The 26,215-nt window shown below is 41.6% G+C and overlaps 1 protein-coding gene across 15 annotated transcripts in view; it reads right to left on the bottom strand.

Annotated features, from left to right (window-relative positions):
• The window catches only part of foxp1b (forkhead box P1b), a 152,104-nt gene that overhangs the window by 56,567 nt on the left and 69,322 nt on the right, over window positions 1-26,215 (bottom strand). For all 15 annotated transcript variants that reach the window (XM_053432026.1, XM_053432069.1, XM_053432121.1 and 12 more), the window contains one exon: window positions 22,983-23,152. In XM_053432026.1, the coding sequence (XP_053288001.1) occupies window positions 22,983-23,141 (159 nt within the window). In that variant the 5' untranslated portion in view covers window positions 23,142-23,152. The remainder of the gene's footprint in view (window positions 1-22,982; window positions 23,153-26,215) is intronic.

Below are 26,215 nucleotides of genomic sequence, written 5' to 3' on the forward strand. Positions count from 1 at the left end.
CGGCCACTCGGAGAAAAGGAGAAAGAACGAGACGTGCATCTGTTTGTGCGTTTCCATTCTTGTGTGTGTTGGCATTGACACTCCAGCGTATTTACTCGGCAGCCATGTTTCGGCAGGCTTTATTAGGCAGGAGAGTGTAGCTCAGAGACAGCGAGCAACAACACGACTAATAGGTTAGCTCTTAATGTAGTCTGGCTCAGTTAACACCAGCCCCTCTGGTCTCGCTCCACAGCCTCAGCGGGGCTTCAACCCCAGCAGCCTAAATGTCAAGGTTATCTGCTCGACTTTCTGACTGATCGCACGTCTCAACTCACCTGACATTTATCACTTCTGCTTCTGCTTCAAAGACGAAGCCCTCTGCTCCTCAGCCGTGACCTAAGCAAGCCAAGAGGCCAGGTTCTTCTTCCACAAGCTTTTACTCATAATTCACCAGCACATATAACTAACTACTAAAGTGCCCCACCTGTCAGGAATCGATTGTTCTCTTGTCCTGTGTTGATGCTCTGGAGCTATTTCAAAAATAGTCCTTGTCATCAGTGAGTCCTCCTCAAACAGTTCTACTATATACTGTCACTTTATGTTGTTTGTTTGTTAGACATTGTGTGCAGAGCTTTTTATAAACAGTCTATGATGCAGTGTGAGGTTAGAAAACGTTGTGTTCATCCTACCTAGTACATCTGTGAGAAGATTTTGTAGTAAATGTTTTTCATGAAATGAAACTGAATTTGCATTATTACTGTTTATTTGCAAAGATTTTGATACAAGTCTGAAATATTTAATTAACTAATGTTATTTTATCATACATTGTAGGGTCTATTTAGCAATCGACACAATCTTTTGACCCAAGTTTACAACTTTTCAAATTTAAGCTCTACAAATCAATGCAATATAAAGGTTTTCAGCAACAAACATCGTGCTTTTAGGCAAATTCCTAAAGAGCAAGTGATTCTAAGAATGTTGTTGCCACAAAGATCAGCACCTTTGACACAAGTGAATGTCTGTGTCTCAGTCCGATATGGTGATATAAAAATATCAGATTTTCATAATGATCTGGAGATTTTGACCTGAAGTTTGACCCAGTTTCCTGGCGGCTTCTTTATTTTATCCTAAGACTTAGAAGACATGTTCAACTCGGTCTACTGACTGAAAGCTCACTGCCCAGCCTCCACTGACACAGTGCACTGGCCGCCTGTTTATTACCATGCTATTAATATTGAAAGTATCATGTGTTCAAATGGCATCAAATTTGACACTGCACTTCCTCAGCCCCTTCACAATAATATATGGTAATAGTAGGTAGATGAAGTGTCCAAAAAAAGCCAAGTTATCCAATCATTTAATTAATTATATAATATACTGTAGTCAGTGACGATGAAACCAGTAAAGCTGGGGGTGGAACTGATCCTTTTTTTCACAGTATGACCGATAGCATATATGGTGTGTTGAGTATGCAAACATGTAGTGATGGAATTCACTTGGAATAATGTCATTTTAATTGAAATGAACATTGGTTGTTTTTTTAGGCAGGGGACGATTTTTAAACATGTAAGGGGATAAGCAGTGAGGATCATGTCTATTTATATTAATTGCATTTTTTTCTCTTCCTCTTTTCCTCTGTAATGCGGACGTTTATCTGCAATGCAAAGCAGGAAAAGTCTGGTTTCCCAGTAAGTATATAATTAATGCCATTTCCAAAAAGCCACTCCACATGGAAAACAGGCCCTGATGCTCAAACCTCGCACATTACAGGGCCCTCGCAACAACACTCTCCAGCCTGTGTTTAGATTTCCAACTAATTCATGTAGAATACATAAATAAATCAATGTTTTATACCCACTTCAAACCATTAGATTCCCTTCCTTTGCTGCGCTTTTCAACTAATCTATTAATATTTATGAAAACACTAAACATTTCAAACAACCACATTTAAACAATAAGGCAGTGTGTGCACTTACATAAGACAAAATTTGACTTCAATGAAAATGTTTTGGTATTTTTTGTCCAACACCCCTCCCTCTGTAACACCCCCTCCCCTCCTCTCTCTCTCTCTCTCTCCCCCAACAGAGCAGGTAACGCAGTTTCCTGACAAATGTTTAAGGAGAAAAAATATGACTGTTGGAAAAACAAGACGAAAGCAAAGTTATTAACTGTGAGTAGAGATAGAGGAGAAGGCTCTGTGAAGCAGGACTGATGATGGAGGGATTGGAGTGAAGAGCAGGAGAGGAGGAGGGCGGGGGGGTTGGACAGATGGAGGAAGAGAATGAGAGTGTGAAACAGAAAAAGAGAGGTAAAATGGAGATGGGGAGGGGGGGTGGGGGGGAATCGGAATATTGCAGAGGGGGGGAGGTTGCAGGGGGCATGGAGGGGAGAGTAAACAGTGCCCCGACCAGGCGTTCGGGCGCTCGGAGCCTGGTACGGAGGGGTCACCACCACCCCTTCCACCCCCCAGCCCGGCGAGGTCAGCTCAGCTATGCTGGACTGACAGCTTCCGTTTGCTGTGTGCTCTGCGTTTGTTTGGATTCCCCAGCCTTGCTTAGCCAGCAGCTTAACAACAGATGGCTAAAGAAGGCCTCCATTCACAGTGGTCGGGATCAGAAAATCACACCAAGGAAAGTACACAAGCTGCAGACAAAACACACAGACATGCCACAAGCTCCACAAGCACGCAGATGCAAATGACATGGAATGTCAAAGGTGCACATGATGCAAATGGGAGAATGGCAAATAAGGTTATGCTTGCTGCAAACAGTTATTTCATTACCCTAGAAAAACGCATGCAGAGGAACTACGATGAGACACATGCAACAGAATGCAAGAACACATGCATATGCACAGCGTCGTCTTATTGTGCCAAACAACTTCCTGGGATGATTCAATAACTGAGTAGATCCCAGTGAAAGCATTTCCGCAGTCTGCCATTATTAAATGAATACTGTGTTTATTACAGCTTTAGTGGGGTGTAAAATCATAAACACCCTCCGAGAGTACAAGAGGAGCTGTCAACTAAATATTGTTTCTCTCATGAGTTGCTCTTCCACCTCAATTACGCCTTTCAACTTCACAGGCTCAGTATGATAAAGTGGCAGTAAAAATCATTCACATTAATACACCATTGTGCATCTGCTGCTAAAGGTAATTAAAGAAGTAAATGACTCATAAGAATAGACATATTAGCCGCAAAATGAAAGGCAACAGGGCTGCCTCATGAAAATATGTACCATTAAGATACTGCATTTTCATATTGGGGTAATCAGCTCCACTAGCCTGATGCTGATTTAATCCACTCCAGTGGAAAGTCTATCAGCGCACAGCCGCGTGTCACTGTCTCTCTTATGTCTGCCCGCCAAGAGCCAGGCTTTCTACATCAGCATTGCCCGTGAATGACTCTACTAAAGGAGGGAGGTCACACACAGGCAAATCAGTTGGAGGAGCAGTCATTGCTAAGGTGTCGTTTAGAGGCAGATGGAGAAAAAGAGAAATAAAAAAGTAAGTATGAAGAGTTGAGAGGAGGATCAAATGAGCTAAGCAGAGTAATAAAAAAATAAGAAGGCAAAAGCACAAACGATCTGGGAACAATGCAGCAGGCGGATCTCAGTAGCCCCTCTCTCCCTGACCTTAGCTTTTTGTTCTGAGCATATGATGCCTCGGGATGCCCACCACTGATTACGCTGATAATATCCGTCAAGTTGTTAAAGTGGGAGGAAAAGAGCACAGGCATTGCCAACTGCGCTGGGTACTTAGATGGACTGTTAGAAAACACACACTCCTCCCGATTGCACCTTTGGTGGAAGTGTTGCATCACTTTTGTAGCGGGGAGTGTTGTGCTTGGGAAAACGGGCGCTTCCAAAAGCCCAGCGTGAGACCTAGAATACTGTGAGCAGATTTTATCATGCTTCAATGATATTGTTTAGAATGGGAAGATCTATCTGCCTTGGTCTCATAGCCGGGAGGACTCAACATCATCGGTACACAGGAGACTTCTGCAATTGGACCTGTAAAACCTCCTAAATCTCCCAATTTAGTTGAGGTGAATATAGATGAATGTAGTCTGCACACGGCTATAGGATGGTGCTTGAGGAGGGAAAGAGTAGACAGACTGTTGGTCATGGTTCACCATGCTGCTCTGTGCCTAAACTTACCATATGCCCTGTGTTGTCAGCTGACCACTCTTCGGACTCGACACCACAGGGCATGTTGATTAACTCAATGTGGATGCGAAAGTAACTCATCTTGATGAATAATCCAGCTAATCAGTGAAGCAGACAACAAGCGTGACACTGCCCAAAGCAAATTTTGGCTGATCCCTTGAAGACGGATGTGTAATGACATCTGGCCAAAGAGCACACAAACATCATCTCCCGCTCATTTCATTAAGAAACTGCAAAACATATCCTTCTTTGTCCCTCTATGGTTCTGAAACATTTATGGTGAGGCTTTCCGAGGTTTGCGACTGTACATCTTTTCCCACTGCCTTGAACCATCCTGACCCGAGACCTAACACATCATGAGCTGCTGAGGGAGAATTCCCTGTGTGTGTGTGTGTGTGTGTGTGTGTGTGTGTGTGTGTGTGTGTGTGTGTGTGTGTGTGTGTGTGTGTGGGTGGGTGTGTGTGTATGTGTGTGTGTGTGTGTGTGTGTGTGTGTGTGTGTGTGTGGGTGGGTGTGTGTGTATGTGTGTGTGTGTGTGTGTGTGTGTGGAGTGAGAGTGAGAGTTTCTCCGAAGGAGAGGATTTTCTATAAATCATGGGCCAGTCCAATTGGCTATGGATTGAGTTGCAGTGGGGAGAGACAGCTCCCTGGGAATAGCAGTGTCTCTGTTGAAGTCATTCCAAGATGGGTAATATGATCCTATGCCGCCAGGAATAAAGGAAGGGAAAAAGAAGAAAAAAAAAATCTGATTGCTGCGGCCATAAAGAGGAATAATCTCCAGCAGGGTCCAGACACATCACCCGTCACACTGGACAGTAATGTATTATCGTCTCACAGACAGACGACGTGACACATGGTGGGCCTCACTTTTTTGGTTCTTCGTAAACTGCTTCTTCTCTTATTCCAGGAGTTATTAACCTTCACTGACTTGGTATGTAGGTGTGGAAGGTAAAGAAACAAACGATTGGCAGTTCTGGTGAACAGGAGGGTGAAGACTCTCACTCTCTCAATTTGAAAACATAGACAACTTGCAACATAGTCAACTAGACTTATTGTGAGCTGTAAAAAAAGCTGTAAACAATGTATTGTAATGAACTGTTTAAAGCATGTGAAGTTACAAAAAACATAAAATAACCAAAAAGATGGGTTTCTGACCAGCTGGATGCTTTTTCCAATAGAAAATGCAATCAAGAAGATGCAAGCACTGTATGTTTGAGTAGATTGATCTGATGCCAACTTTCTGATCAAAATAAATCAAGATATATTCATATCTTATTTTAGTTAGGTTAATGTGAAACCTTTATGAAAAAGACTTATATTGAGGTTTGATATTGTATAGTTGAACCATATTATGACCTTTATTATAAATAACTATAAATAATAAGAAAACACAAATACAACAAACACCTACAGTTATTGATTTTTAAAAAAAATGTTAACATATATTTTTTCAGCATTTTCAATTCTTTCAAATAAACGTTTTCATATTAGCGTATAAACACAGATACTGAAATATCTGTGAAAGGTTATCTGCCACGTTTATCAAAAAAACAATATATCAGTTGGGCTTTACTATTCACCATGAGAGGTAAAATGTTAGGTGCTTGAAGTCCGGGACGAGAGATTAGATTGTCCAACCACATTCATAGTTGGCTGATTTTATAAATCCCCTTTCAATTCAGACTTGTTCTTGAGTGTTTATGGACTAACAAGCAAAGCAAGAAAGTCCATTGAGCGTAAGCACTTTTCTAAACCTTAATTAACATGCAGAGTGCACTGTGGTGACAGAATTGGCCGCCCTCAATCTGCTTGAGCCACCTTCAGCTTTAGGCGCTGAGACCTGCAGGCTGCAGGCTTCAATGAATGTTGCAGGAGAAGATGATCACAGCTCAAATTAAGTTACGCACTAAGCTTGAAGGGCTTGCATAAACATGTAATGGAAATATCACACTATACGAGAACCTGAGGAAACAGCGTAGGAAAAACTATGGTTAAATTAACTGATGCAACTTGTATTAGCGCAACTGGGTGAGTAATTTGTCCAGATGTTGCATTTACATTGATGATAGAACATTATATATATACAATAAATCACCTGCGCTCCAGGTTTGAAGACAGTCTCTTAGCAGCGCCTCGTTGTGAATAAGAGGTTAAAGTGAAATGCAGGTGGCAGAAGTAGCCCAAACAACAAGCACTGCAGGAACCAAGGGCATGTGGGCTATAGAGCTGCTGGGGTGGTGGGCAGGGGAATGACAGACTGCTGTTCAACTCCATTAGCTGCTATGTGAGAGGGGTGCATCTAGCAGCACACGACCTGTGAAGAATCTTAGATCTCACTCTATCTTGGAATGGGGATTGCCGCATTAATTCTGGGAAACTGTAATCTCTCAAGCAAATCAAATTACTCTCATTAAGCGCAAGAAGAAAACTGCCTCCGAAATAAGTATGTATAAAAAGTATTTATTACCAATAATCACCTCTGTAATACGAGCTGGCTTAAAACGGCTTTTATTTTTTGCTGATTAAGTTTAAAAACGGGGAAACAAGAAAGGGCACATGCTCGTGGGCGTGGGCGTACACACACACACACACACACACACACACACACACACACACACACACACACACACACACACACACACACACACACACACACACACACACACACACACACACACACACACACACACACACACACACACATACTGTTAAACACATGCACAAACACACACACTAATACACAGCTCATGGAGTTTATGAGAGCGGTTGATACAGTGATTAAAGGGGAGGGTGGAGAGATACAGTGCTCGAAGGCCTTGGAGAGGACGTGCCTCACCTAGTCATAAAAACACACCTCTGTCTTTAAGCCAGTGCTAGAATTGCTCTCAGTAGGTTCACTTGGAGGTGAATCACTAAAGAATTTACATGCAAAGTAGCACATGTCATCGCCCAGACAGTGCACCCGGCACAAGCAGCGTTACACTGTACTCTGCCTTCACTTGCTGACTGCCACATATTTGCAACATATTTGTGAGGTCACCGGCGTGACCCAGGGCAGCCACTCACGGAACAGTCTTGTTTCTGAAATACAAACAGCTGCTGCCTTTTTCTCTCGGTTACATTTGCATAATGTGTGTATATACAAGACTTATTATTGCATTAAACAGCCAACAGTGTGTTAATGTTATGCAGACATGGTTTTTAAACAGTAAATAAAGTCAAAAAACATTGTGGCTATGAATACTCTTGTGGGAGGTAAGTCTTTGCTCTTCCAGGATGCAACATTATTCTACAAAGTGCAAGCTGGCAACTCTAATTGCCTTGCTGGTAAATGCAAGCAACAAAAAAAAAACTCATACCTCTGTATTTCTACTCTTTATTCACATAACCAATTAACTAGATCTAAAATAGAAGCTAAGAGAGTTAAAAAAAAGTACATCAAAATAGGTGATAAAAACAATTTGCCACAGCAAAATCAATTAGGATTAAGGGTCAGTGGGTCATTCATTTGCTGCTTCAACATAATTACCTGTTTTTCTTTCCCCTCATTTACTTCTTTATTCTTCCGGGACAAAGATGTCCCCGCAAACCAGAAGATTTCACATTTTTTTTGTTATTATTCAAATGAAACACTAATTCCTGTGAGAAAACGTCTGTCAAAACTAGAATGTGGCAAAGCTAATGTGCTATGAAAAAAAAACTCCCCTGAAGCGAAACCAGCTAATTACATTAGATGAGATCCTACATTCTGTTAATCTTAATTTGACTTCCCCTATCAGGTGATAAATACATAAATAGGTAAATAAATAATCATGTTAGAAACCATAATTTGATTTAGCACAATGTAAAATGAGAAAAATATGCACCTCTGCCTGTATCTGATATGAATGTTTGGCAAGAGGACAGGTTACAGCAGTACTGTTTCCCTGTAGCTACAAATCACTAGTGCTTCTTTGACTGTCTATCAAAGAGGCCGCATCCACTCCTGTCTGTCCTGTCTGCTGTGATTCATGGTCGGGTGGGAGGTAAGAAAAGCAAGAGGAAGAGAAGGATCATGGCTGACGATAGATGCTCCCTCCCTCTTTTGAAGAAAGCTATGAGGACATTTATAAACTACAATGCTTCCATATAAAGAAAAAAAGGAGTTAGTCTTTAATAGACAGAAGCCTTTCTCAGGGTTCAACACATAAAAGCTCACTCAGTTAGTCCGCCTGCAGAATATCACATTAACACTTCGTAAACATCCACCCATAAAGATAATTATTTTGATTGCAAGACTCTTGCGAGGCTTTTCTTCCCCTCCTCAACATCTGGTTAAAATATGGGGCAAGTGCTGGCTTCCTAGCTCCCACTCAGGTGGTTTAAATAGGCTGCACACATTACACGTATAAATAGAGAGGTGGGTAACTAATATTTCTTTTCTCCCTTCCTCCACTAGGTAACTATTTCTTTTTTTGGGTGTGTGGCGAGTCAGCGAAAAGGCAAGCTGTGGCTCCCCACATCGCACCTGCCAGGATGTGATCCTTTTCTCTCCTGCCAGAGAGGCTGCGAGGATGTGCCGGGACATGCAGCTGTAGCGTGAGCGTTAAGTGCGATGCTCCTACAAGCATTCATGTGTCATGCAGTTTGCAAACACTGGGAACCACCTGCGGTAAAAATCCAAAGCAAATATGTCTGAGGCTATATATTTTGATTTAGAGACCTATCTCAAAAAATGTTTCACTCTTGTTAAGGCCCAAGCAACCAACCTCGGATTGAGGGCAATTAAATATTTTTTATTATTTTTCTTCTGCCCCTTCCATTTCATTTGAGGGGCTAAGCCCTAGAAAGATATAAAACATCAGAGCAGCAAAAAATATTATATTTGATGGGTCTCCTGCATGGGAGTGGCAAAACAGCTTGAGATTGCCACCCTTTCAAATTTCAACAAATCAGCCCCCTGGCACATGTAGGCACATGTAGCATAGCCAGACGTACAATAGAGCCGTAGCCCACCAGGACCAAGTCAGCCCTTTAGGGTCATAGATTCTTTCTGTAGGATATATCTGATTTACTTCAAAATCGCTGTGTGGAATCTAAAGAGAGCAGCAAGGAAACATCTTGAAAAAATGTATTTTTCTTTAAATGGTGTGTCTGAGTGTGGTGTCAAATCTGTGATGTAACTTGATAAGAGTCCCAACCCGAGTTAATGTTCAGTCACAGTGCCACCTCCTTGCAACAGGAAGTACGCCTGATGTCACAATCAGCATTCATCAATCTGTCCCATTGTACAGGGATTGCAATTCATGATGTCCGCAATGACGCACATAAGCAAGAAATAGCATCTTACTCATCTACGTAGTGTTTGATGGTTGTGGCTACATGCAGCTGTGTCAACTTGCGTCTGCATTCTGAGGGATATATGCCTCAAAATGCGCAGAATTGCTAGGGCCGGTTCAACACTGCTTGCGGCTTAAATTTGTGTGTGTTTCCTTATGCTCTTGGTTCTGTAGTGGGCCAGACAGAGAGAAGCAGAAGCAGAGGAAACAGTGGAGCACAGCAGAGGGAGACTGTGATAATTGACCAAGATGCTGCTGCCACTGAGTCCCCTGTCCCCTCACCTCCAAATCCCAGCAGCCCCGTTTTCAATTTAACACAAGACTTGACCAGATTTCACTCATTGCAGGGGTAAGGCCCATCTTTGACACTTTTAAATCCAAAGACCAGCTTTCTGCTGATTAAAAAACTCCCCTCCTGCCTCGCTCTTTCTCCCACTGTATGGCAAGAGGTAATGTGAGAGGGGTGTCCATTTCCTGTCCCTCCTTTCCCTCAGAATCAACCACAAATAACTCACAGCTTCCTGAGCCTATCTTGATTTCACTCCAAGAAGATAAGGACACCATTTATTGTTTTCATTGAGTTCGAGTGCTAAGACAGTGAGCGCCAAATTACTCTCAGATCGAGATAAATACACCCCAAATCGCTAATTCAATCCGTCTTCCACGCTGGTGATGTTTTGAAGAGAGGGAAATATCAAAAGATCACATTGTGAAACCGGAGTCTGGTGGTGTGATATCAGCTAGAGACCTCATCAAATTGAGAAGAAAAGCTAACTGCAACTTGAGTCAGAATTCCCTCTGGAGGAGCAGCGAGCTGGTACAATGTGTCTGTGTATTAAATATGAAATGTGCATCCTCCATAGCTCTGACAGAAAATGGAGTGATAAGAGGATGAAACTAAATATCTATCATGATTTGGGTTTTTAGCCTTCGTGACACAACATCAAGCTGGAAATCAGTGCATCTGTGTTTGTGGAGTGCAGCGCTGCCCCTGGTAGTGGTGAGCCGAGGACTGTGAGTATTTACTGATGTGGTTATCTTGTCCTGTGACAGGCAGGATCACTCAATCAGCCGGGGCTGGCTGGGCTCAGGCAAGCATTACACGCGTATCCCCATACTTCTGGGGAGGAGGCGTCAGCCAAGCCAAATCTGATCAACAAATGCAGTTCCCCTGTGCCACAGCTATCTGAGATGAAGATGATATTATATGGAAGTGAGCAAAGTGATGGAGACGGTACAGGGAGAAACAGAGAAAGACCTGAGAGTGGAACCTCGTCTAAGGCACGGCTTCTTAAAGGCAAAGTGTCTCTCTACTGGAAAGCAAGAAGATAACATGCTGATATATTTTAATAAGAACCTTATGCCTCGCAACACTGCCTTTACTACATCAAAGAAGAACGCATTTATATGCTGGAGACAGCCACACATTAATTATCAAAAACTTGAATTAAAAAATAAAAACTTGTCCGTCCAGTATAGTTACATACCAATTAAAAACACAATCCTGGCAGTGTCCAACTGACATTTGTAATGATTCTTTCAAAAAATTACTCAATATGTCAGGTTATTAAAAGGTTAAGAGAAATTTGCATTTAGCAATGAGGAAAAATAAATATAGTGTTGAGTGTGCAGATAAGAGCTCAGTAATTAGGAGTAGACATTGCGGTGCTGGAAAACATTTGAAGAATAAACCTGGACTAGTTTGCTGCTTTCCCTGTTGCCCTACAGATATTTTACATTATTCAATCCAAAATACCATCTTTCTGATTCTAACTTTTCTTTTGCATGTTAATGTTTAATAAGAGCCCTTGGCTATCTATGGGCACAATTATTAGATATCCGCAGAGAGAAATTGAAAAATTAATCATTCTCTCAATTTTGTACTTCTCTGATTCATTGGAAATGGCTGCACAAGCTGTGGCTTCTGTCCTGTCACAGGCTCCATCTAAACACAATCGCTCCACTGCCAAAGATGGCTTGCTTGTGCAACCAAGACAATTGCATCAATGCAGTAATTAAGTAATTATTTAGATGTTGGCCCTTGTCCTGGTGTACTACAACACTGATAAGCCTATTGAAAGTGGTTATGATTACAGAGGTGTTTGTCCCTGGCTTGACAAAGGAATACAAAGTCTCTGTGTGTTCAATTATCAAAATATATTAAACAGTATCACACAAAGTGTCATTGTGGGGATTTTCCTGAGAGGAAGTAGCCCCAACGGGGTCCACTGGACCTGTAGCACACAGTGTATGATGACAAGTGAACATACTAACACACTCTCAGAATAACACAATGCCATAATAGGATGCACACACTGACTGCAGTCACGTCTTGTGCAGTTACTGTATATTTCCATACATCTCAATTATCCACGTGTGGCCCTGTATGTTTTTGAACAATCCTTGTTTTGGCCCTTGCCATTACTACATGCAATCTATGCTAATATAATGTGCTGAGCATGAATATGCTAATGTGCAGACAGGAGAGCATTAAGTTATAGTTGACAGGAATTTATTATACACACCATCCAGTTTCTAAGTGACAATTTTAGCCTTTGAGGGGGAGCTACTGTGAGACAGTGAGGCTGATGCCCCAGGATTAACTCTCAGTGTGCATGCATGAGATTTGAAATAAATTCAAGTCAAACAAATTGCAGATTTTTGGTTAGAAGTAAATGCTAACTTATTAAGAAGTTAAACAGGTTACAAGTCAGCAGATTCAGTCGGTTCTCTAGAGGTGGTTGTAGTCTTTAGGATATTTTTGGGCCCTTTATTGATACTACAGAGAGTAATCATGAGAGGGTCAGACCCGAATCTTCATTCACTGCAGCAGTCTCGAGCATCAGAACAACCATCTATGTCCTGTCTTTTAAAGCTTTTTTAAAGTACACAATGTGCTTGAACGGGGAACAATTCTCAAAATATATTGAAAGTGTGGCTTTTCTCAAAGCTACAGAGCTAACGGCAAAGAAGGAATGACTTAAATCTGCACCTTACTGAATCAGAAATGTTGGTTGATTAAGGTTGGATTGTAATTAGCTCCTCAATTGTGGCCCCTGTTTGGCCCATGATTTGGAAAAATCTGCCTATGCTTAGGTTTGTAATTACAATTGATATAAAATATTAAGTATCGTTACAACAAATTAAACTACATCTAAATTGAATCTGTCTTGTTTAAAATTAGGTAATCTGAAGCACTATGAATTCACTTTTGATGCCTGTATACTGTAGGTTACGCCCTCTAGTAAGACCAGGCAGTCTGATTCTTTGACATTGGATAGTAGCAGTGAAAGCAGAGTCAACTATCTTACGGCTGCAGCAACACAAACAGTCCACTACATGTGGGACTAAATCTCAATTCACCTAAACTGGTTGATAAATTGTAAGCAGAAGTTAAATGTGTGAGTGACACATGTGCTTTCTGTGGCCGTCAAACCTCCGATGATACCAGTTTACTTTGGTAAGTTATGCTTGTGTTTTAGATATTAAATGTGGCGTTGGCATCTGAGACAGATTACTTGAATCTGTCTGTATCTGCGAACAAGACCAGTGATTAATCTTGGGTGTTCACCATCTGCCTCCCAATGCACTCCTGTTGGACTTACTCGATTTCCTCTACCATGCTTCAAACATGACCCCACCCCCCCCACCAACCTCTATCCCACCCTCAGAGACAGCCCAGGCGCGCAAACACACACACACACAGAACCGTGGACAGAACCCCCTCCTCCCTAAACAACTCTTTCTTTACGATCTGCCCAGAAGCAGCACTGCTGCCTTTTGTCCACTCACTGTCTCCCAAGGCATGTCATCCAGCTCTAATCAAGCAGAAAATGGTCATAAATATTTCTTTCTGCTAGATTTCACATTCGCATTTCACGCAGGGACATGATATTTTCCCTCTACCTCCAGGGAGTACCTAATGCAAAAAACAGTTACTTATATTCAAGGCTCATGTTCCTTCAGTCAAATGCAGAACATATTCCCTGTTTGCGGGGAAAAAACAAGAAAAAAAGAGGGGAAGAAATAGAGAAAAGTGGAGGGGGGGAGACATAAAGGACTGTCTTATTTTCTGTGCCATTTACTGGCTAGTACTTTCACAGCCATCCCATTACATCATGTCAAAGATTGTAAACAAGCAAATAACAACAGCGCATCAGAGACCACATCGAGGGAGCAGTGCACACTGTCCTGCTCCGGAGGTCTCTCTGCCGCCGACTGAGGAGGAAAAAAACATTTGTTTTTATTGTCCATTTAAATAATATATATCTTTTTTGCACGGAGGGAAAAGATTGCACAAGGATTTATATGAACCATTGTCTCTGGCCGGGCCAAGTATTTATGGCACATGTCATTCACAGGATGCAGAGGTGCCATCACTATTATTTATGACAAGACATCCCATCAGGGCATATCATTCTCTAAATGGTATACAGCTATTCACCAGTGAATACCGACCTGTGCCATTTTTCTCTCAAATAGAGGCCATGTCACTGCTGAACGTGCAAGAGGGTTGTTATTAATCACTGATAGATACTTTGATGGGTGGATGCGTGTCAAACAATCAAATTTACTCCAAGGGACCTGTACATGGTGTGGCTGTCCATGCATATTTACTTCAATGAAGGCTCATTTGATCATCGGCGTCAGTAGTTTATCATTTTCCTACCTGCGTGACAAACACAGCTGTCAGGGGTTTTCAGTATCACAGCATAAGAGATATATACCATGTTGTATGAAATTACTATAATATTTTAACTATACATTGCTGTATGAGATCCAACACTATACTACATGATCATGTTCGTATTGTGTTATTTTCAAACTTATTCGCCAGTTACTTTACTGCAGAGCAAATATCCAATATTTTACTAAGTATGATGATGATGATGATGATGATTATGACTATTATTACTAAAAGGACTAAACAAGCATTTATGCCCTTGGTGCATGCACATTATATCCAAGGCTCATTTCCACCTCAATGCAGAAAAATGCTACAGTCTGGTGAGGACATTATGATTAAAATATCTCTATTTTAATCCCTCTGATTTATAAGAAAATTGTGTGAAACACATCATGAAATACAATGCACACAAAGGGAAAACACAACAGATTCTGTTGGTCCACAATTAATTGTGCCTGATTATTCCATTAAATGTTTCATTCCTCAATGGAATCAATGAATGCGATGGTGCAAATGATCAATCTATATTTTGAATCCACATTCATTACTTGAATAAACATACACATTTACAAATTTATATATAAACATGATCAAAATCATAATTTGTCAACTTTTTGTGATGTCATCATGCTGGTGAATTATGTATTGTTTTCTATTTCTATTTTTCATGGATCTTAAAGGGGCAATCCACCAGTTTTAATGGTAATGAGGAAAATGACTAAATTGATATATATATATCGTCTGTGGCTTAACAATATCTGACCACATATGATCTAATAGGGTTTGGACCTTGAACAATACCAGGGAAGTCAAATCATTGCTGTTTCGGCTCTTTAATGCTATTTGTCACTTTAAAGAGTTCCCCAACTTTATGGGTGGACAATGATAAATCACTGGGATACGTCTGCAATTAAGTTTGTGTTATTTTACAGTATTCATTTGTTTTCCATTAGTGAAAATACATTTGTTTTCATTGTGCTTTACTTAAATGAACTTCTCTGATGTGACATTAGTTTGCCATGTTAACCTTGGTGGAAAATGAGTAAAAACCTGGGGAGGCAGGTAGAAATAGGTCACCTGTTTAAATCTGGTCTTTAACTCTGAGTCCTTTTGGAGCTGAGACGCTGTGGGCACAGTTGTGTCAGGATGCTCTGGGGACCAGTGCCGTCTGTGTGCTAACAAATGGAAGCAGGTGGCAAAACAGGTATTTTGCTACCACTACCTAGCTCCCCCTATTACCCCCTCCCCCATCATCTCCCAGACTGCATGGCCAGGCCTCACAGCCTGACGCCGAGAATGAACTCCGATGTCCGTTAACCACATTGTGCCAGGAGATTATGAATAAGATATCAAATTCAAACTCGCTACAGGATTTTCACATTAGCTGGGCTGAGAAGGTGATGACCTTTATGCATACATGTATACAAGCAGGCGCACAAAATCGGGCTATTCCACATTTGTGGCTGTTTACGTGTAAAAAACCCAAAGATGCTTTAATCTGCAACAAAAATTAGGGTTTAGTGAAACAAATAAGTATTTTTAAGAGGAGACAGTCGGTTTCAATTTCAATAGCTCATTTAACCCGTATCTGCCCAAATCCTTGGGGTCCATTCTATGTTAATTGGATCTACATTGCACTAGCATTGGGGGTGTTAACAAGCACAGCCTATGAATATTAATTACCCTGAAGTTTTATGCACAGGAAAGACTTCACTGATACATATTAATTCTATGAAGTTTTTAAAGTAGTGCTCTCATTAAAAATGAATAGGCCCTGCGCTTGAATGTTTTCCCAAGAGGAGCTGTGCATCCTTAGGTCTATCCCTAATAAATTGGGTCAGATTGGCTATCCTTAAAGAATAGCTTCTCCTTAAAATAGCATTATTATTCAACTAAATGTAAACATTCCAATCGGGTAAAGAAAAGGTTTTGTTTAAACAGTGTTTTGACAATGGCTATTAAAGCCAGTCATGTCTGAGCGTGCACTTTCCCAACCACAGTCTCCTGAGGCCCTGTTAAAACGGTTACTTATTTACAACACTAAACACACAAGTTGTTCGGCTAAACAGTGCAAAATTACTCTGCCTGCCTGCGTGTGTGAGGGGTTGGGTGTGCGCTTGTGTGAGGATTTGTGTGTGCATCTTGATGTGGAGCAGTCATAAGCAGTTGTTGGCACAATGTTTAAATAAAACATTGAGGATGCATTAGTCCTCTGGCTTGCCGAGGCCTCTCTCTCTAAGCCATTTAATACAGAACTGACACAGACGTGTTTCCCTGTCTGCCTCCAGCCAGCTGCTTGAGACACCTGCTCAAAGTTTAGAGTTGCCCACTTCAGCACAAACACGCAGACTAAGGCCATCAAAGAACATCCGGGCGCCACACAATGAAAACCACTTTGGTCTTCCTAATGATACCAGCATATAAACTTGAATCTTTTCCATGGGTGGCATTTGTACGTCCACGAGTCCTGGAGAGATTCCCTTATCCATAAATTCTCCGCAGGGACATAAAGGTATATCTTACCTTAAAGACAGAGGCTGCACAATTGTTTTTATCTGACTATGTTTACATACAAACACGAGTCAGAGTTAATATGAGAAATCAGTTAAGGGCGTCAGATATCTTGCATGTGTGCTGCTGCAGCTGGATTAGTGGCTGTGTGAGAGGATGCAATTGTCAGAGTGAATGACTCCTGACTTTCTCTGGGGTTTCTTTTGCAAGCCGCCTTGTAAAAACTCTGGATAATCTCCCAATGAGCCCATGTGAGAAAACAGCAGGATTTAGGGATTCCTCATGAGTGAGTGGGCATGTTGATGACATTTCTAACGCGCGACAGACGGAAAACTGAAAAACACAAATGTCTCAGGATGAATACGTCTTGCCACACACATACAAAACACCAACAAAAAATGTCACGAGAGATTTTGGTGATAAGGGCCAAACGCTGGTGTTGATGTGCTGTGTGATCTCTGCAGCTGAATTTGTGTTCTCTCCTGCACCACCCCTCACCTGAACACTTTCTGTGTTGCTGTGAATTCATCTGAGCAGAGAATCTCCTGCTACGTTGTTCATGTGTGAAAAGCAAACTCAGAAGAAACTCCAGACCACATTGTGTGGACATTCTCTAAAATGTATGCTTGAAAAGAGCATTTGTTTCGTAAGACATCTGCTTGGTAATGTGAGTAACAGTGAGTAAGCCAACTCTATAGTCCATATGTCCTAATGTTTGAACTCTTTACACACTGCCTTTTGTTTACCTCTAGTTAATGGTTAGTCACAAGATCAGAAATTGTAGAAAACTGTATTAAACAGATCTATTGACCAATTGTTTCCATTTCAGTATGTCCATGCTACGCAACACATTTTCCACACTCAAACACAAAGATTTTCCCAAATGTGGTCAAAATAGAACATTTTCAGCAATGAAATATGTCTGCTCAGCCACACATCCTCTAACTCCCTCTGTAACGTCTCATTTTGCTTGGCATCATACGATAAGACGTCTCATTTGCTTGTATTCACTGTTGTCAAAATAGTTTGCAGCATGACATAGAGATATGGTTGACATCACTGTTAGTTTTTGTTTATAGCTAGCATTTATGAGCCGTGATCAAATATTTGTTCAGTTGTCTGGTGACAGGAAGAGGACATTTTGTCAGGGAGAATAAGTGAACTGTGTGTTTGGCTGCACTGAATGGTGATCATGAGGTGGTGGAGAGCAGGAGGGCACAGACCAGAAAACAGGTATGATTAAACTCAGGGGGACCAGGCTTCAGTGTGTCCCATTCCATAACAGCAATGACTGTTTTTAAAAAGATGATGACATTTAGGTATTTCCCTTTTGTTTCACTGCAGATGGATTTTACAAACTACCTTTACATTGTTAACAACATGAAGACGCTGGTGAGGTTATATATCGATAATATTTTCAGATGTATCAATTCACCTTCTTAATTCCTCCTACCTAATGAAGGAAATATGATTATTAAGTAATTTTGTTGGTTGAATAAGGTTGGTATTAATTAAAAAAGTTGTATCACTTGTTGTTTACATTTCAATTTAATATTTTTTTTTTTCCTTTTTTGCTGTGATGATGTGAGATCTGCGACGTGAGATGAGTGAATGTGTGTTTGCGTGTGTGTGTGTTCTTACTTGAGTCCATGCGAATTACCACAGGGTCAAACAACTCTTGTGATCCCCCTCCTGCTGCCCACATAAGCAGGGTGTGTAAACAGGATGTCGACCCGAGCAACAGTCAACTATTTTAAACCATGGGACTCAGCACAGATGCAACCTGTGCTTCATCTCCTCCCAGTCGGAAAGCGGTGGCTGGAGGTAGACTCAACAAAATGGATGAGTTCATAGGCTGGCTGACTTAGAGACATCATAAGACAAAGCAGAGGTGCTGGGTGGTTTACCTCCCAAAACCTCACCAACAAAACTCTGGTGACAAAAGGATTTGAAAAGTTGCACCTAGACTAAATAGTTTTTTTCCTCTAATAAAAGAATGCATGAAGCTGGGTTTAAAAAAGCAATATGCTTCAAAATGAGAGAAGATTGAGCCTTAGTAAAATATTTGTGATATGTTTTCTGACATAGACTGTGTTTTTTCTTCCTGTGATAATTATTTCCCCCCTTTTTCGACATTGCAGCGCACCACTGTTCAATTTTCACCTCCATCTGTGTGATTATTAATCAGATCACACATCAATTGCCAGAAACAGCAAAAAAATTCAGCCTGTAATAAAACTGTCATGTGCTGTGGTATTAAGACAGATGTTGCCAGTTGTGTGATAACATAATTAAACTGTTCTGTGAGGGATTCCATAAAATTATTCAAATTGGACGAGCACTATCATTTTACCAATAAAGCAATTTAGGGCAATATGCAGTGTCATAACACTGATGTTATCCTCTCCGCCAGATTTTCCAATAAGTTGGAGCCTGTGCTTGGCCTCCTGTGACAATATGAACACTATAAATGAAGATACCTGAGAGCTTCTGGAGATGGAGGCTCAGGTCTTTTCACTGTGATCCGCTCCGTGGATACATGTTCGCACAGTGGATGACTTAGATGACAAGGCTCAGGAAGGAAGCACACAGTCAGTAGGATAATGCACCACTGCTATTGGTCAAAAAGCACCCAGAGCAAAGAAGCACAGATATATAGTTCTGCAGCAGAGTAAATACAGAGATACTGGCAGGAATTCAATTCAAACATGCGGCGATAAGGCTTGTTCTTCTTGTGAAAAACCAAAACAGTGCTTGTATTTCAATCCGGGCATCGCACTCTGTCCCTCTTGCACTCAGCTCAGCAGCAGAGTACATGCGATTAACAGAGATCTGAGGCAGCAAATGTTCTCTGACTTGCTATATGACCTGATGCTGTTAACTCCCCCAGTCTGACCATTAGCCCAAAATATGGCCAGGATGCCAGAAACCAGCAGGCCCTACACTGCCAGTCCTGGCCTTTTGGCCTTGATTCTCTCTGAGCATGTATGTATCCTGTATGTCTGTGTGTGTGTGTGACTACGTCTGTGTGAGTGTACTGTGACAGCGAGGCTTATCATCTAGCACTTCCCCCTAAAGCTTGGCAAGACAGAGCTCTATGACGGTGGCTAAGATGTGCATTTCCACCTTCTCAAGCCTCCACCAGGGACAGTGCCCTTGCATTATGCAAACAGCAAACCGGTGCCCACTCAGCTCTTTCTGCAGCCACCGTGATGCGTGTCACTCTCTCCTCTCTATACACGCAACACGCCAGACACCTCAACCACGCAGGCAGAGCAGCAGATGACAAAAAAAACAAAACAACAACCCATACTATGTCGGAATCATCTTCAGGGTACCAAGCAGCCTGGAGAGAAGAGCCATAACTCATCCCTCTTTTATTTTATCACTCTTTAAGATAGTGTTGGGGTATATTTGCACAGTATTGCTGAGAGAAAGAGACAAGATGATATTTTAAAACTCGCTCTAACTTGATTAAATGGGCTCCTCTAAAAGACAGGATATTAATATTTAATGCTCTACAGTTGTATCAGTTCAACCAAATTTAGAGTGAAGGAACGGTTTGGGTGGTTAAACATGTGAGATTTTATAAAATGATCATACATCACAGGAAATCCATGTAGGGAGTCTGAATGTCCTAAAACAGCAGCTTCAAAACTGGTACAAAGTTCCTATCATCATAATTGTTGCTGCTGTCGGTGTTTTTTTACTACAACAGCTACACAACACAACTTCCTGTTGCAAAATCAGTGAAATCACAAACGGGTTATTGCAAAAGCTCTTCTGTTGTGTTTCTGTTGTGTTTTTTTTTTTATCCTGCAGTATCTTCCTTATGTGGATAGTGACACATGTCTGCGACACAAAAGAAACACAGAGTATTAAAACAATTATTATATTTATGTTGTAAAAACAAGGATGCTCATATATTATGCACAAGGAGCTGCTAAAAATAAGTACAATAACATTATAAGCACACCCAAATGAACAACGGTTACATCACAACAGATAACAACGGAGTTCCTCACAAAGTGAACTCAAAAACAGAAAGGCGCTTTTCTTCATCCTTGGTTCTTAAACAAACAGTGTTTGAATTACTAATAGAGATGCTTAAATCAAGCTTATGGTCCACTTCCCCCAAATCTGACTAGTCTACAAGATGAATTCCCCTGTCAGAATTAAGATGATCAAACAGATTACAATTATTTCATCCCCCATCTTTATTAATGAAGACTGTCTTTCATAGTTATGTCCCCTAATAAGAATAAATGATATGCCACTGCCAGGTTTGTTGTTCCCGCTCACTCAAGGGACTCGCAGACATTTGAGTCTGAGAAGAGTCAAGATTGATTTTTGCCTCACCTAAAGCGGTAATAGCATCTTGGATGTTTTGTGAAGAACAAAGAAGAAAAAAAAAACGTCAGCATGTCAGTTAGAGGCGTATTAGTGTGAGCTCCAAATAAAACTTAAAAGAAAGACTGGGAAATGCTGCAAAAGTAAAAAGTTATCAAGTAATTGAGCGAAGATCGTAATACCCCAGGGACAATTAACATGGTTCATGGTGCATGAGTGAAAATCCTGATGGGAGAATAAAAAGACTGCCTGCCTGCCGTCCCAGTAGCTCTACCATGGTAAGTAGCCTATCAAAGCCCAGTGTCAGGAGCTGAGAGTGAGACGTCTTTTGTCCTCCGCATCCACGCGCCATTTATCACACACAACAATTAGTACGCCTCCCTCTGTTTCAACTCCAACTGTGGGCCACACAAATTAACCAGTGGATTTGTTCAAAAGGCATAAAGCAATAACAGCACGCCTTTTTACCACAGTTAGAAAGCCGAGGGCCAAATATGTGACTGCAATACTTTGAAATGGGAAAGAGAAAGTTTTTCCTTCCTGTAAATGCCACGACAGCTACTGTAGAGTAATAGTTCTTTCTGGATGACTAGAGAACAGGGACCATACTTGGACGGATAGCTCTATTCTAGCAGGGAGTCTTTATTTCCATCCCTTCTAGGTGTCAAGTGCACATCCATGACACTCCATGACATCTCTCCCCCCGTGCCTCAAATACATTCATCAAATTTGTAACCCTGTTCTCTTTGCAGAGCGAATCAGAATGTGCCCCTGGCAAAGAATGAAGGAAAAGTCAACAGGAATTAAGTTTCAGTGCAACTGTTTACTCAACTGTGGCCTGCAGTTATTGAAATTGTATCCATGGTTTTGTGTGACTACTGCAGTAATGAATTCAGTATGGCTGTGATTTTCTCACTGACGACATGCTCGTTTTGGGTTGGAAAAAAGATGGGATGGAGGTGAGGTCTTGGAGCTGAGGGAGTAGGGATGAGGAGCAGATTTGGAAAAGTCTAAAGGACTCACCCTGTCACTGAGGAGCAGGGGGCAACATGCCAACATGCTTGTATCGTCAAAATAAGAAATGACTTTGCTGGTTCTGACAACAGACTTGTACATCACAGAGTCACAATATCATACCATGATGGCAGGATGATTCTGCTGAAAGATGATGAATGATAATATTGAATTCCTGCTCTGCGCTGTACGTTATAGCACCATACCCCCACTCTGTACTGCAGCATGCTGCTTCATGCTGTAGCATTGTTGCCCTCCCTGATGGATGTGCTCTGACAACAGACAGCGGCACAGAGCCTGTGCATCATCACCAAACAGCTCCTGACAACAACCCCAGCCGCCCTGTCGGATAGACCGAGATAGCGGATGACACAATGATCTTTTCAATGTTGTTTCCTTAAACACACTGTCGTGTGCCACACACAATGCTGACACCAACAGAAAAAGCTTGTCTGTTTGCCTCAAGTCTGAGATGGCGAAAAATGTTTTGGGCTTCACCGACAGCAGCACCGCCGCGAATCCCGGCATCTCATTGGTTAAAGTGGCAAAGTGTGGCATTAGTTGTGAGTGTGAAGTGTGTTTACAATGAGCCGGTGAAAAATGCTGTCATCCTGTTGGATGTCACAGTTTCTTAACTGTCTACACAATCCTGCAGCACCTACATACTTAAAATATGTCAGAACACCATTATAAATATTTTACCAAAATGCAGATTCTGCATGCTACGATAAACACGTTCATAACCAAACACAATCACACAGGCAGAGCACTTCCCCTTCTTTAAATATTCAAAGAGAGCCTCAATATACATAAATAATAATAATAATGTGTTTATGTACTAGATGTACTTTGAGATGGAATTAAATATTAAGAGGCACTTTAAAAGGGGAATGAGGCCTGCTGTTGACATGGCTTAATAAAGTGAAGACAGGTGTCAAAGGGGTACTGGTCTACCTGGTGCTGCTGGAGATGCAGGAGGTCAACCGCAGTCACCTCCACTGACGGTGTGGCATTCTCGGGTCGCCCTTCCCTGGACCCACCCTCCATGCTCGCTCCACCATTTTGACTGGCTGGTCCGTTACTCGTCGCCTCCGTCCCAGATTCTTGCATCATGACTTAAAAACCTGAGAGAAGACACATAAAAAAGAAAAGAAGGGGGGACAGAGACGGAGAGAAACAGCTGTTAAAACACAGCAGTGAGGTCGCATTTCAACACCAAGCCAAACTATAAACATCTGTCATATCCTTCCCACACAATTTCACTTTTATTGCAGGTTTCCCTGTTGGTTTGTGCTTCTCTAAGACTTGTTTGTTTGCTTGTAGCATATGCAATGAGGCAAACACACACGCACATGCTCTCACAAACTGCTTCTCTGCAGCGTAATGAACTGCTCCTTTGTTTTGTCTTTTCCGGTGCGGATCATTTTGCAGATGACAAAGTCCTCTCTGGGCTGGAGAGAGAAATGAGAGGGACTCGGGTTCTGTTTGTGTTTTCCATTGTGGGGTGTATATATATATACACAGGGGTGCGGTGGAGGGGTTTGGGGTCCAGCACACATCTGAGAGGAACCCAACCTGAGTTGAGTGAGAGCAGAGGAGCCCAAGAAAACACTGGACCTCCAAAAACAAAACACTTTCTATGGAAATGGATATATTTACTTGCATGGCTCCCAGAAGAACCACGGCAGAATAGCTTTTTAATGGGAAACAGGGCGACTGTGTGAGGCCTGCCAAAGGATCTCCATGAGAAACAGCCAATATGAGGCCAAGCGAAAACAGTCGAATCCTTTAGGGGTGCTCAATTAACACCAAAACAAAGGTCTGAGTAAAAATAAACCGCTTTGAGCAGTTGAAAAAATGTATCCTTCATAACTTCATCAAACTGAAAAAGATAACAAACAAATATCGTCATCGTAAAGTTTAATATACCTTTTTCAATGTATAAAAAATATGACATAAGTAATTACTATTGAATGTGACTACACATTTTACATCCCCTGTTCTGCTAATGGAAACACAAAAGCCAGACAGACAAGCCACCCCTCCAACCCATCTCCTGCCTTCCTGGGGACGAGTGCCAGGGTGACACCAGTGCGTATCTGTACCATGTATTCCTCAAATCAGTGGAATGATTTAGAGCTTTTGTGCGTCGGTGGCCGGCCTCACTGGTGCACTGCGTCTAGCCCCCCAATTCCAGGTTGGCTAATGAAGCTGACCAAGTCAGGCAGAAGCGAATTAACTTGGCTGATTAATTATTTATATGAAGCAGAATAAACGCCTTTAAAACACTGGGCCTCATCATGAAAGAAGGTGAAAATGGAACTTAATGCAGATTTATGGCATTGCGTTTAAGGCGTGTAATAGGAAGGCCAATGCAAGTTAATAAGTGCTCAACTACGGCAGCACAGCGTCTCCAGAGATGCCGATCTAAACAAGATGAAGACGCACACCCAGACACCGTGGGGACTCGCACTCAGGCTGACAGAGAGGAAATTGAGGTTGACAACTTGTCACATAAGAATATTTACAGAGCAGACGTGAGATAATAATTATAGTTAATAGCTTATTAAAAAATAAACAGCAGTATAACAGGCACTGGTTCTCAGTTAAAGTCTCAGAGCTTGGGATTTTCAGTAGCCCTTGTGGGCTTTAGTGAGCTCAAACCAGAACCAGAACACAAAACCTAAACCCAAAGTGCACAATGGTTTACATCTTGTCTCCTGTAAAAGCAAGAAGCATGAGCGCACGAGTCATCTGAAACTGTGGCCTGTGCTGGTTCAGTTGTGTGTCATGACGCCTCCACACTCAGGGGCCTGTCTGAGCAGCTTGGGCCCGGGCCTCCAGGCCCAGTAGTTTGGGCTGGGACTACAGCCGGCCCCCCTCTCCTTCCAGACAGATGTTGACCTGGCTCACCCCTCCAGTCTGGCACAGCCTCCCTCCATAATGGGATTTTCTAAACAAGGGGTGAGCAAGAAGAAGACTGTGGGATGGGATGCAGCCAGCCACTACTCCATCTACAGGCTCCCCCTTGTACCAACTCCCCTTCTGAAACACCAATTAGAAACACACATTCTCAAGCGAAATTAAATGCCATTTGAAATAAACCATGTGCTGATGTTATTCACCCCCATTTATTTTTAAAATAAAAGACATTTTTCCAGATGCAAAAAAGAGGGCTTGCTTTCTTTCTTTTTTCTAAAGCTTCATAAAACTGAAGAAAGTAATGGCTATTTTACATGCACAGTCATTCCGTGCAAAATTTTCATAATTATAACAGAAAGGCGTAAATTTCCAAATGCATGGCATCTCCAAAAGTAATCAAGGGAATGAGCCGCAGGGCTATTTTAATGTATGCAAAACTAGTGACCCACAATAAAGGAGAGAAAAAGCTTCAATGAATGCAAAGTATTGCGTGCATGCTTGGAACCGGCACTGATGAGGGGATGGCTAAAATTAACACCCAATTAATTTTCGAATTGACAAACAAATGAAACCCATAAATCTACCTTCTCGTTAATTTCACCACAGAATAATTCAAAGCTGCAATATCATGAGCGAAAAAATTGAGGAAAATGGAAAATGGGCATTATCCATCATAAATATCAAGCAGATAGGAAAGAGCGTTATTAGAGAGTTGGGCTGATAACAATGTTAATCTGTGAGGCACTGAGGCAGGGACACCATCATCAGCTGGGGCCCCAGCCACTCAAGCCATGTGACTCGGCCTGCGTTTGTTTATCCATGTATTTATTTTCACTTTGCTCAGGGGATAGCCTTCTTCGCCATGACTCAAGGAGCTCCAGGTTTTTCCATCCGTTCCATTTATACAACATGCACAAATTAAGCTGTAATTACAGGTCAAGCGTCCCACTAAAAAGGGTGCAGTTACTGGGGTTAGGAACATATATTCATAAATATATGTTCATGCTCCAAACACAAACATTTCAGCATAAAACAATACACTAAAAGAAACATTGGCATAATAATATTCCTTATTAATAATGGAGCAGGTCGGCTCTTGTTTTTTTATCCTTAGCTGGAAAGAAGTTTAAAGAACAAGAATGAAAATAATGGAAATTCCAGGAGATCAAAACAAGGCAAAGACGGTTTGTTCAAAAAGAAACCGGCTGTGCTGTTGATTATAAGATGCCTCTCTGTTCTTTGGAGGGGGGGTTGCTTGCAAAACA

The sequence above is a fragment of the Pleuronectes platessa genome, chromosome 2 (assembly GCF_947347685.1).
Source record: "Pleuronectes platessa chromosome 2, fPlePla1.1, whole genome shotgun sequence".
Lineage (NCBI taxonomy): Eukaryota > Metazoa > Chordata > Actinopteri > Pleuronectiformes > Pleuronectidae > Pleuronectes > Pleuronectes platessa.